Genomic DNA, 13,494 nt, shown 5'->3' on the forward strand with positions numbered 1-13,494 from the left:
TTAAAATTATTATTATTTACTTATTTTTTTCTAATTTTTAATACAATAGACCAACAATAGAAAGAGTTACGGCACACATAATTATGATAACTGTTGCCTTAATATTAGCTATTAGTATAATAGCAAACTTATATACATGGAGTCGAACGTTACAAGCACTAGTTTTCTCTCAAAGACGGCATCTACAACGCAGCATTTCTAAATTAGAGACTTTAAAAAGCGAAGGTTTTATACAAACACTAAGAAGCGAAGTCAATTTAATGACAGATATGGTATAACATATTATAGAATAATATTTTTTTATTATATTATTTTTTGTACTTAATAAAATTTTTATAAAAAATAAAACAGGTTAAATGTCTAGATAGTTTTATGGCACAACAAAGCAGATTAGTAATAATTGTGGATGGTTTGGATAGTTGTGAACAAGATAAAGTGTTATTAGTTTTAGATGCTATACAAGCATTATTCAGTGATAATGGTTATCCATTTGTTGTTATATTAGCAATTGATCCACATATTATTGCTAAGGTATTGTAATATCATTTTTTTATGAAACGCGATATATAAACTGGATTTTTAAATAATAAAATTTTTATTTTTTCCATTCAGGCAGTAGAAATCAATAGTAGAAGATTATTCACAGAATCTAATATTGGAGGGCATGATTATTTACGTAATATGGTTCATCTTCCATTTTATTTGCAAAATAGTGGTTTGCGAAAAGTAAAAGTTGCTCAACAAACTGCCCAACATAGTAGAAAAACTACATGGACCGAAGCCGAAGAAAGCGTTAATTATACTGCAACTAGTACGATGCATCATTCTGTTTCTAATAGAAGACTTAGCACAGAATCTGCTATAATGAATAGCAATGAAAAATTGAAACCACAAAGTAGAAAAGGGAGTAGAAAATTGCGATTAAGCGAATCAGTCGCTAGTAGTATTGGTAGCAACTTAAATCGATTAGGCGGAGCTCAGGATCTTAATAAAATGCTTCTCACTGACGATTATTTTAGCGATGTTAATCCTCGTAGTATGAGAAGATTAATGAACGTCGTTTATGTCACTGGTAAGAAAATAATTAATATCAGAGATATTCATTCCTGTATTTTTTGTTTATTTTTAATATACAATTTATTTTAATATTATGTCTGTTCTTAGGGAGATTATTAAAAGCATTCCAAATTGATTTCAACTGGTATCATTTAGCTAGTTGGATCAATATTACTGAACAATGGCCATTTAGAACGTCTTGGTTGATTCTTCATTATGATATGTATGAAGATAGTTTAGATGATTCTATGTCGTTAAAAAATCTTTATGATAAGTATGTTTCTTTCTTTTTGAAATAATTATTTTTATCTAGTGATTTATATAAAACATTTCTATTTAAATCATTAGAATACGACCCCAAATTCCGGTGCTTAAAGAAGTTCAACCTTTATTAGAAATGGATAGGGATGAACGTAAATTGGACATTTTTTTGACATTTCATCGTTCCAGTTTACTTGTTAGTGATATGAAAATATTCTTACCGTTCACAATAAATCTCGATCCTTATATTAAAAAAAAAATAAAAGAGGAACAACAAAGTATGGAAGAAGAAACAGGACATGGCCCATATAAACAATATAGTCCTTGGACTTTACATAGTAATAGTCATGAATTGTGGAATGCAACTAGAAATGGTTTAGCAAGTCGTACAATGAAATCTATTAAAACACCAAGTATACAAGGACAAATAGGACCAGTGCCATCAACATCATCATGGATGCAACCATGTATGCAATCAACATTCGACTGGCAGACATCACCATGGGTGCAAATATCTTCTATGGAACCAGTAATTAAACCACTTTCTGCAACTTCAAGCTTACCGGTATAAAATGCGATATTATTAGCTGATATTATTATTATTTTAACATAATATTGCTATATAATTTCTTTTTTTATTTTTTATTTTTTAGTCCGAGATTTTGGAGATAAGACTTTCTTCTTTAACAGTAAATGGAATTTGCGATCTTATTGATAGGATCGAGAATATAAATCCCAATCAAGCACCGCAGTACAAACAAGTTATTAAAGAAAATAATATCAATGGTAGAGTTTTATTACATTGTGAATTACAAGAATTGAAAAAGGTAAGTTTTATTTTTGTGACATAAATAATATAAGTAATAGAATAAATAATAATTTTTTATTTATAGGTTCTTAAAATGGCTTTCGGAGATTGGGAATTATTTCGTATGGTAATCGTATCTCTTAGAGAATTAGAAGTTTCATCATTTAGCACACATGAAGAAGGTCCACGAAGTGTTCGATTTACTGTAGGAACAGAACAAATTCCACGAAAAGGTACAAATAATTTAAGTAAATTATATAATAGATTATAAAATTAAATATATTATATTATATAAACATTATTGTTTCATATTATTGTTTAAATATAGATCATACTTTGCAAAGTACTTCGATACGCGTACCAACTCATGTTGAAAAAGATAAGGGAACTTCAAGAACTGATGGTCCTCCTAGACGAGATCAAACTAAGCAATCAATTATGGAAAAACAAGTAAGCTTTCTTAAAATGTAACAATAAAATAATAAAAATATCTGTATTCTAACAATTAATTAATTAATTAAGTATAATTCTCATTACAATCGTGCTCGGTTTTAGTATCAGGTAAGCGCAATTTAATATTTTGTATTAATTAATTTTTTCTGGAAAAAGATATAATGAATAATTGATATGATAATAAAAAAAAAAAGAAATAATTTAAAAATTTAATATAAAACTATTAAATACAATAGAAATTAAATAAATAACTTATTTTTAGGTAACTTTAGAGGAACAGATGATTTGTGGAGCACTGCAAACTTTAAATGAAGAAGCGTGCGAAGATGTATTAGATGTACCATCTTCTGCAGTAGTACCATCAGACTCACTCTCAGGTGAGCCCTCTTCCCTACCACTTTCACTGCCTCTGGTTATAGTTCAAGAACCACCGCAGCCAGACCAAAAGCGTGACACCGTACTAGAATATAGTACAAATTTTTAACGAATTTAGATCGAATATAGTTGTATAATTTGATCATGCGTGTATCATGCGTTTTTAGCATCGATATGACCACGTCGCATTCAAAAATGATTCTATGAAATCCATCATTTACAATATTTCAATTCTCCAGACAATATTTGGTCAATATAACTGTTTAAATGTTTCTTATTACACAGATTCGTATATAGAAAAAAATCGTACCAGTATTATTAATAGATAGGTGTATCTACATACAATAGGCAGTCAATAAAAATTTAATTTATTTATATATATATATATATTTTTTAAGTACAATATATGTGGTAGAGATTAAGGGAATTATACCACCTTCATCCTAATGAAATTTCTATCCTCCACATGTGTCATACTCTTGAAAATATGCCAACACGTTATGAAAGACTGGATCGTTACTATTGACAAAAAATATAAAATGAATGTTTCTTATAAAGAGAGAGAAAAAAAAAAAAATAATTTTCATTGTAATATTTAATACTGTTATAATGGTTTGAATGTGTGCGTTATCATAGATATAGAAAAATATCATACACATCTTCATGTAGTAATTTAGAATATTAATGATATAGCGAAAAAAAAACTGTGTTTTTTTGTATTCCTAAAATTATAGAATATCTTCGTATTTTTATCTTAAATAATTTGATGCTAATATTCAATTGGTTATTGTATTCTTACTTGTAGATTCATAATACTAAAAATACTGTATTTTTTTAACAAATATTTGTAAAACAGGCTGTGATAATTAATTGTTATCATCATTGTCAAATGAATATAATTCTCTTTTCGGGATGTTTATGCTAATAGATCTTGTATATTTAGAAAGATAAGTTTCTACATGAAAACATTTTATATACTAAAGTAAATTGCTGATTTTTTTCCTTATTCGTGTATTTTTTTGTACTGTATGTACAATTATCCTAACTAATTGTTGAATAATTATGAATGCAAATGACAATAAAATTTTATTGAAAATTTAAGTGATATTATCTTTCTTAAACTAGATCTATAAGCTTATTGGATATATACATGCTTTCATTTTATATTTTTATTACTACAACAGTATTACAAATTAAATCATTTTATTAAAAACATGAATTTAATATTTAATCGTGTTTTATTTAGGTATCCTTTTACAGTATTTAACATTTTATTAATCGCTTTTAATAAATTAACGTTTATATTTAATCCATCTCGAGTGATATAAATGAAAAATTGGATAACAGAAAGATTTGTTTTAGGATCCATTTCAACGGCTCCTCAAGATACAGATTATGTGATACTTCAATCTAATCCACTTCTGCATTGGGTGCCAGTCAATGATGAGCCTGAAACGTCAGACGACAGTTCATTTGAATCAACAGTTCATCTTCAACGTACAAATTCACAACGTAGTATTACATCTCAACTTAGTACCAGATCAGCTTGTTCGTTTGGACGTAAAGATTTAAAAAAAAGTGGAGGCAATTCCACTAGTAGTAGACCTGCATCACTTTTTGTATCACCTCCACCTTCTCCCAGACCTGCTTTCAGATCTAAATCAACAGACGAAAATTATGTAGTTAATAATATGCCCATGAAATCAACTATCTCTACACCTATCAAGAAACGACGCTCGACTTCAACTTTAAATGATGAAATAGTTTTATCAGTCCCTGTTCCAAATTCCAGCTTGGAAAAATTAAGCAAACTGAAAGATCGTCTTATGGGGACATTACCTGTCTCACCTGCTCCAGGAGAAAGCGAAGATGAATCCACGCCGTTAGTTTCTGAATTATCTACTCCAACTCATTCACAATCCGATAGTGTATTTAGACATGATTGCAGCGAGGAAAACAGTAGTTCTATTTCTTCTAATAAAAGTTTACCTCGTGATGGAGAACGATCTATTGATATTGTTGATTATTCTGATACAGTTAGTTTAATGGTACGTGAGTCTTCGCATGTGCAATTTTTATCACGTCAAGATGTCGAAGAATGGGACAATCCAGAAACACCTGTTTGATACCTTCTGCTACACAATTGTTAGTAAGTCTCGATGACGTACACTAATACATAATAGAAAAAAATAAGAATACTAATACATAAGAAAAAAAACCTTCAGTCAAATCGTACTTAAATCATTTGTGATATATATTTTGAAAAGTAGTCAGACAATTCAGAATTTCATTTTGTATATAGTAAATAGAAGATGTTGATTTTTCTAGATAAAATATTCAAAGGTGTTCATGCATTATAAAGATGAAATGTTATACATTAGAAAGAATAATGATAGACAATGCTGAGAAACAATGCCTTTTATGCAACATATGTAGATTATTTGAGTTTTATAAAAGATATGTTTAATCATCGCATCGTAACATTCCTTCATAATAATTTTAATGCATTTAATAACCCCAGCCTATCAATTTATTAAAAAAAAACTGATAAACCAGAAAATGTTTTTTATCTTATTATAAATATATTTTAAAAAATTAATTCAAGTCAATTCATAAAAGCAGTAATGAAATTAAATACAGATAAATAAACATTTAATATTTTACATATGTAAATATAACATATTGTAAATATAAAAAATATCATATTTACTATTCTATTTGTCTGATATCGCTTGATATAATTTTAAATATTAATTGTCAAATATATGACAATATTATGAGTAAATACATATTGTCAATTTAATGCAATGATTGATATTAAACTAAATTCAACAAGATATTTTATAATAATCCATATTAGTAGCATGCAAGTTTTCTTTTTTGCACTGCTCTTATTGTCGCGCGCGTTCAATATAAAATTATAGAAATTTTGAAGTCAGAAAATATTAACTATTACTTTCCAATTTGAGAAATGGAATTATTGACAAATAATTTATATGTTAATTTTTATTATTTGAGTATATTTTTACTGAAATTTTTTTTATAATTTTGTAGTAATATTTAGTTATGCTATAAATTTTTATTTTAAAGCTTATAAACTTATAAACTTATAAGCTTATGAAGACAGCACTATCATTTTTACAGTATTTTTAATAATTAAATGCCTAGTTCATAAAATATATAAAATATTAAATTAAATATATCTTTGAGAAATCTACAACACAATTTTTTAATAATATCTTTTTTATTACAAAGCGAAAAATTATACATATGTATATAACAATATATGTATATATATAATAATACTTTAGGACGGAATACATTAGGGTATCAGTTGATAATAGCATTGTAAAACACAAGTAACATATATATTAGATTTTCAAATAATAATATTATATGTACTCTGCTTATTACTATTAAATATAGTATATTTAAATACATAAAACATCGAACAGCGCCTTATTCTATTATCATAAATGCTCATATATGGAATACAATAAGTACTTTAACAGCCTTTTGTAAGTCGTCGAAATGAGTTCTATTTTTATAATTTATGTTCTGAGAAACATATGTCATGTCTTTTAAATGCATTACATAGAACGAATTTCGTAATACAATAAATTAATATAATCATAAATTAATCAGATTTCTAAATATGAAATAATATTTTTTATCAATCTAGTCATAGATTGTTTTTTTGTTTGAAAAAAATTCTTATAGTATTTTCTCAAAATTATAAAATATTTTTTAGTTCATTGTATTACATACTTAAAAGACATATTTTTTTTTATAAAATACTGATATGTTAGTTACAAATATTAAAACTACATAAACAATAATAAAAACTATAAGAAAGAAAACATTTTGGCGGTACAATATGTTTACACAATATGATAAAAAATTAGATATCATAAGTATAAACATAATGATATAAATAATTGTAAATTTTTTCTATGAAAGGTGCAATACATCATCGGTCCCGCCTAATTTTTTATAAATAAAAATCGATAAAAAAAATTATCTTTTATGAAATGATTATATCTATAATGTAAATATCTTTGTGGATAAAGTTATTTTAATAAAATATTTTATGGTAAATAAAATATAAATCGATAGGAATGAGCATAAATTTCAATAGTGATATTTGTTTTTCATTGTCATCAAAGGCACTATGGCAAGTATAAAGTATTATTTAAATATTATATAAATATTCTTAATTAAATCTATCTAGGCACCAGGAATTTATTTGAAAATTCGAAGCAATATATAAGGTTTTTCGAATTATACATAATATATAATTAGCGATGAGAAACTTTTGAAACACGGAAAATAAATCAATTTAATAATAGTAGGAGCACCATATATTATTTAATATATGTGTAGTGTGTGTTCTTATTTATATAATGATGCAAATCACTTAATTCTTTATAAAAATTATAAAACAATAAATATAGAACACACATAAATAATTTGCATGGCAGAACTGAATTGATATTATATTAAAATAATTAATGGTACAAAGCATGGTATAAAATTTTTGTAACATAAATATTATACTTATTGAGAACTATGCATAATTTTTATGATATTAAAAAGTATTAACATAATTGCCAAATGATATATTTTACATATTTAGAAAAATTTTTTATAATTTGAAAATATATCTTATTATAAAAATAAGATATCAAGAAAGCAATAATCTAATTTCCCAATTAGAAATTACATTTATACAATTTATATTTTTATTTTGATTTCTCAAAGAATTCATATGATTTATTCGTATATTTTTCTAAATTAAGAATTAAAATTAAATAAAATACTTACATGAATGTAAATTATTTATAATTTGCAAAAAATACAAATATGAACTGGTCCCATTGATATGTTATTTCAAGTTATTTTATATTGTCTATTTAGGCAATATTATATTTCAATAGGCACATAAAGTATATCAGTATATATATATGTATATATATCTTAAGGAAGACGAAATTTGATAAATATTTCTTCTTTTGTTTTAAAAATATTATTCGTTATTTTTTTGTATTTTTCATTGATTAATTAATATTTTACAATTGCGTTGTAATTACGGTCTTCCTCGTGATTACAGTATGTTTAATTGGAGTTTGATCTGTTGTCGTTGTTTGTGGATCGGCTACTAACCAAGGACTTATATCAGAAACTGCCGAATTATCATCCTGAAACATAAAAAAAATATTATTTATCTACTTTAAATTTTTTATGCATAGAATTTTAATTAAAGATATAAAAATATTATAAAGACATTTAAAAAAAACAAGCACATGTTTGCATACAATTTGCTTAAGCTAAAGCATTTTTAAATGAAACAAATCAAAAACTGTTACAATTACTAATTATCAAGCATTTAAGATTGAGCCACACCTTGTGAGTAAGAGTCGTAGTAGTAGTTTGTATCTCTTCAGTTTTTACGACTCTCGCTCCATTTTTTTCTATTTCCGCTTCAGCTTTCTTTTCAGCCATAGGTTGTATTTCTTTAAAAGGATTAAGCAAGCCCAAAAATGGATTTGAATCAATGAACGGGTTTGTATTTGTTTTTTTTTCTTCTTCTGTTTTTGTATCTTCCTCGGTATTTTCAGAAATATTATTAGTAATTTCGTTATTATTATCGCTAGTAAATGGATTGAATGGATTTTGAGATTGATTTGAAATTTTAGGATTCAATTGTGTTGTTTTTTGTTCAATTTGTCCCCAGCTGTCTAGAGAAAAGTGTGTTACAGTCACGTTGTCATCAGCAGATGGATTTATCATTGTAGTTCCGCTTACTGAAAGTGTCAATTTATCTCCTCCCTATATAAGAAATAACGCGAAAAAGCAAACAAGTCACATCTAAAGCTTAAAAGCAATAAAACAAACAAAAGTAAAAAAATTATTGAAATAAATTATTTATGTAATAATATAAAATATATCTAAAACATGAAAATAAAAATGAAATTAAAACAAAAATATAAGTAAAAATAAATACGAATTTTTCAGATCTATTTTAGATATTTGTCAGTAATATTTACATTTTATTACTACAATCCTAATTTAAATGGCAAATACAAATTTTTTAATTTATTTATTTAAAAAATGTTTATAATGAAAAATAATTTAATTAATAAATAGCATTCTAAAAATCGAAAAAGACTTTTAACTTTCTACTATAATTAATATATTTGAAATTTACTTATATATTTTATTATATATTTACTTATATATTAACGATATTATAAAAGTTTAGTTTTCTTACCACCGATACAATTGTTGCTGCATCAGAATGCTGATTATTTTTACTAATAACTGTAGGTGTATCCATAGACGTAATTGAAACTAAATTTGAATTTTTCCCTTGTTCTAAAGACTTTGCTTTTAATATATTGCATTTTAATGATTCTGGAGGAATAGGTGTACGCGGAGGCAGTGAAGAAGTACCACCAACTTGATTATTTGGTACTAAGGATGTTTGATTACTTATATTTTCGATAATTAAACTCGTTTTCACTGGTTCTGATTCTTTTTCCGTATTAGCAATTGTTTGATTTCTAGGTTCTAAAGGTTGCTGGTCTTTGGCCAGAGATTTCAATAAGGAATCTACTAAAGGCGAAGGCGTAGGATGTACGCTAGAATCTGAAGATTTTGTACTACATTGACTTGATTGACGTTGCAAAGATTCTTCTTCGTCTAAAAGAAACAGAAAAGAAAAATTTGCAATTTGTATCTATAAAATTTCTATCTATAATTATTCTGAATTTTTAATTATTGAATTATTTGAATATTCATTAACAGAATTAAAATATCTTTATGCATACTAGTAATAACTGGAGCTGGTTGTGGTTGCTCCACTTGTTGACGCTGACGTTCTCTTAAAACATGACTTTGACGGCGTGCATATCTTTGACTTGGTCGTCTTTCAAACTGTACTGTTCTACGTGCTCGATTCAGTTGAGTAGTTTGAAATTCTGTTTTACCACTATAACGAAAACGCGAACCCATACGAAAAAAGTTTTGACGTCCACTAGCACCTTTAACAGGTGCGCGTAATCGAAAGAAAGCATGATGTTCTACAGCACATTTCCATAAATGTTTACAAGCCTTTTCATTAACAAGCCTAAATACAAATGTGTGTTCTTGTTCTCCTCTTCCTTCATCATCTTCTTCTACTACAACTAATGTTAATTTCTTTTTTTTAAAATCTAATCGACCAATTTTTGGCCAAAAAAATAATCCTATTTTTTGTGTTCCTTCAAAAACTAGGATTCCGGTTGGCGTTAAACCCAAAGAATATTCACATGCATCTTTACCAAGAACAGTATGCATATCTACACCATACATGTCTAACCATTTTGCTTTACTGAGATAAGCTGATTCAGCCTGTGCTGGACTAAGACCAGAACATTTAGCATATTCTTCTAATATTTCAAGTTCCATTTGCTCTGTTTGACCTGGTACAAATCTAAATTCTGATACTGTAGCTGCACTATGTATGGCAGGATCATAATCACCAAGTTCAGCTAAAAATATATATCAATTTTAAAAAATAAATTTTTTTTTAACTTATTCATTTTTTTCTTTTCTATCTTTTTTTTTAATACATACATTGAAGAGCTAAAGCAGCCAATTGTACAGCAACTTGATGAGGGCAATGAAGTTTTCCTTCCAAGACATCTTGTTTAAGTTGTAAGAAGAATTGATATCTTGTTAGTTCTTCACGTAAAGTATTAGGTTCTGATGAATAAAACTTTACTTTAAGCCGTAAAGTATATGGTGGTCCAACTATATAAAAATATTGCTTATTAATATTAAAGAAATAAATATAAAAGCTTTTAATAAAAGGTTTTAAAAATGATGCATTTATACATATATCAATAAATAAAAAAGAAAAACTATATAAGCATGCAAAAAACGTACTTTTTACTTGTTTTTTTATTGGTTTTGTAGGATCTAGCCAATGCTGAACATTATTGCTATCTGTATATTGCAATCCAAAATAATCTTTTTCTATTAAATCTAAGCTATAAAATACTTGTTCATATAAATCACTAGCCAATGCTTTTTTCTGTAACACAAAAATATTTATAAAAATATCAAAATTTATATATAAAAAATATATATCTATATTAAAAAAAAAAGTTAGAAAAATATTATTTTATTTATATTAAATATATATATTCTAACAACAAAAAATCAACACTTAATAGAATTGATTCCATTATATGATAACATTTTCCAAAAACTTATTTTATGAAATATAAAAATCTATTATTTTTTAATAAACTATTTTACTTACTGATAATTCTATAGGCAAATCTGTACCATCAAGTAAAACAACTCTGCATTGAACAACATTTTTATTACTTAGCAATCGTTGATTTTTAATTTGGGAGGACGTAGTTTGTCCACTAACACTACGAGCCCTGCGTCGCGATAGAAATCTTAACATTTTATTTGACATATGTCAGAATAAATTTGCTGGTAAGCAATAACGATATATTGACCCAAAATGCTACATTCCTTGTTTTACATGGATATATGTTTTTTCATGATACGTTGCGTCGGTTAATACGCCCACTTATACACGAAACACAAGTATAATATATTAAAACGATCAGAAAAAAAATTATAGTTAAATGCACATGTTAAAAATAATATTACAAAAAAAATTTTAAGTTACATTTATATTTGTTGACTAGATATAATAATTCGCGAGTAATCGCGAAATTCAAAAAATCCGGAGAAGATACACATCTCTCGGTTACTGTAAAGCTACGAATATTTTTTTTATCGCTAATCAGATGGCGCTAGTCTCAATTTTGAGAATATTCATACCATAGACAAGATATAAAATAGACCTACTATCTTAGGGAATTTTAATATTTTGAAATATTATATAAATATTGAACAAAAAATCATAATTATAAATCACACAAAAAATATAAAAAATCATAAAAAGATAAAAATGTATTGTCACATTTAGAAAATTAATTAAAGTGAAAATTTATAAATTGAATTATAATGTTCTCTATCACATAGAAAAGTGTTCCTAAAATAATTAACGATAAATTATCAGTCGTTAATATTAAAATTTTTTATAAAATTAATAAATGTATTATGTAAATTATAATAGAAATTTATATACATCTTTATAATACATTGATAAATTATAAAATTAGTCAAATATATTAATAGAATAGAATAGAATTAATAGAATATTAAAAATTATAATATTAAAATTTTTTATGTTTTAAAATATGATTATTGATAGCCATCTTTTATAAACTAGTTTCAGTTCGATTGTTGAAGTTTTTAAACATGTTGAGATTATATTCTTTTCGATTTCGCGTGTAATTTAAAATTATAAACAAATATCTTGTTTAAAGTATATATTTTATTCGCGAATATTCATTTTTTTTATTTTTGAGTATGTATATTATATATGTTTGTTTAAAAGTACTTTAAATATATTTATTCGTAATAGTTTCGCGCGTCTTATTTGCGAGTGTCATACCACTTCATTATTATTATGAAAGAATGAGAAATTATTGCTATATTAATACTAAGTAAGTTAATATTTTTTCATGTGAATGTTTAATTTATTTTTAAAATGTAAATGTTATTTTTTATTCAGTTTTCATTATTCCAATTTTAATTGTATATTCTATTTTTAATTTAATATTTCATACTTCTAAAATATGCATTAAATTTTGATACATGATATGATATGACATGATGAAATTATTACGCATTTAATATTTAAGAATTATAAATATAAATTCAATTTTATATATAAAAAGCAAATATGAGAAATCATTTAAATATTTTCGTCAATCAATTTCAAAAAATTGACATATACAATAAATAGATTAAAATTTAATATTTAAAATTAAATTTTAATAACTTAAAGCATAAATTAACATTTAAATTCTTTCTTAATGTTTTAGGTTTTTAGATTTAGTTTTTTTTTAACTTTAATATTAAATTTTTTTTTATGTTTCATTCTTTTTTATTTTATAGTACTAATTTTTGTGTTATATTTTCTATTAATTATTTCATTATTCGTTATTTATGTACTATATTGTTATATTGTACTTTATTTTTTCAATTAAACTTATGTATCAAATTTTATATTCTTTAAATTTTTTTAGATTTATTTAATTTTATTATTTTTTTTTATATTTTAATTCTGTTCAAATTTTATTTCATCTCAATATAAAATATCTTACTTGTATTTCAGTTTTTCCTAATTTTTTTAAATCTTATATTTAATATCTTATATTAAATAAGTATTTTATATAAGTATTTTTTTTCAAATTTAATTATTATGTTAAATATTATGTTAAATATTTATTATTATTACGTTAAATAATCTTTTATATTTTTTCTTTTGTTGATTTTTATATTGACATTCCAATCTTCCAAAACAAGCAACAACAATTAATATATATATTATATTATATTTTAATTTTTCGCGCGAATAAAAAATTTTTGAATAAAAAGATAAGCATCATGAGCCAGCCAATCAA

At 25.0% G+C, this 13,494-nt stretch overlaps 2 protein-coding genes and 1 long non-coding RNA gene across 7 annotated transcripts in view; 1 reads left to right on the forward strand and 2 right to left on the reverse strand.

Moving 5' to 3' along the window:
- Arms (Ankyrin repeat-rich membrane spanning) overlaps positions 1-7,138 on the forward strand; it is a 38,542-nt gene extending 31,404 nt beyond the window's left edge. For all 5 annotated transcript variants that reach the window (XM_086908716.1, XM_086908713.1, XM_086908714.1 and 2 more), the window contains 10 exons: positions 50-272; positions 352-531; positions 613-1,072; positions 1,165-1,330; positions 1,405-1,882; positions 1,971-2,144; positions 2,211-2,358; positions 2,454-2,575; positions 2,841-2,955; positions 4,316-7,138. In XM_086908716.1, coding sequence (XP_086764842.1) covers positions 50-272; positions 352-531; positions 613-1,072; positions 1,165-1,330; positions 1,405-1,882; positions 1,971-2,144; positions 2,211-2,358; positions 2,454-2,575; positions 2,841-2,955; positions 4,316-5,079 — 2,830 coding nt within the window. In that variant the 3' untranslated portion in view covers positions 5,080-7,138. The remainder of the gene's footprint in view (positions 1-49; positions 273-351; positions 532-612; positions 1,073-1,164; positions 1,331-1,404; positions 1,883-1,970; positions 2,145-2,210; positions 2,359-2,453; positions 2,576-2,840; positions 2,956-4,315) is intronic.
- On the reverse strand, positions 4,108-4,934 carry LOC147657497 (uncharacterized). The gene is made up of 3 exons (XR_015292231.1): positions 4,793-4,934; positions 4,476-4,609; positions 4,108-4,402 (listed from the first exon to the last, which is right to left on the reverse strand). It is a non-coding gene; the product is annotated as an uncharacterized LOC147657497 (long non-coding RNA).
- Positions 6,179-11,745, reverse strand: yrt (erythrocyte membrane protein band 4.1-like yurt). The gene is made up of 7 exons (XM_031919346.2): positions 11,262-11,745; positions 10,883-11,030; positions 10,571-10,747; positions 9,784-10,485; positions 9,225-9,655; positions 8,357-8,782; positions 6,179-8,151 (listed from the first exon to the last, which is right to left on the reverse strand). Exons 1-7 carry the CDS (start codon positions 11,424-11,426, stop codon positions 8,023-8,025), a joined length of 2,178 nt encoding a protein of 725 aa, XP_031775206.2. The 5' UTR covers positions 11,427-11,745; the 3' UTR covers positions 6,179-8,022.
- Positions 11,746-13,494: the final 1,749 nt, after the last annotated feature.

Source organism: Apis florea, unplaced genomic scaffold (genome assembly GCF_048593485.1).
Source record: "Apis florea isolate Af1SG1 unplaced genomic scaffold, ASM4859348v1 contig_3081_pilon, whole genome shotgun sequence".
Classification (NCBI taxonomy): domain Eukaryota; kingdom Metazoa; phylum Arthropoda; class Insecta; order Hymenoptera; family Apidae; genus Apis; species Apis florea.

Excerpts from the sequence above, each read along its gene's own strand:
- yrt (XM_031919346.2), bottom strand. The coding sequence starts at position 11,426 with ATGTCAAATAAAATGTTAAGATTTCTATCGCGACGCAGGGCTCGTAGT. Across the intron at positions 10,486-10,570 it reads GGCTGCTTTAGCTCTTCAAT|CTGAACTTGGTGATTATGAT; the intron begins GTATGTATTAAA and ends ATATATTTTTAG. Across the intron at positions 9,656-9,783 it reads ACCAGCTCCAGTTATTACTA|ACGAAGAAGAATCTTTGCAA; the intron begins GTATGCATAAAG and ends TGTTTCTTTTAG.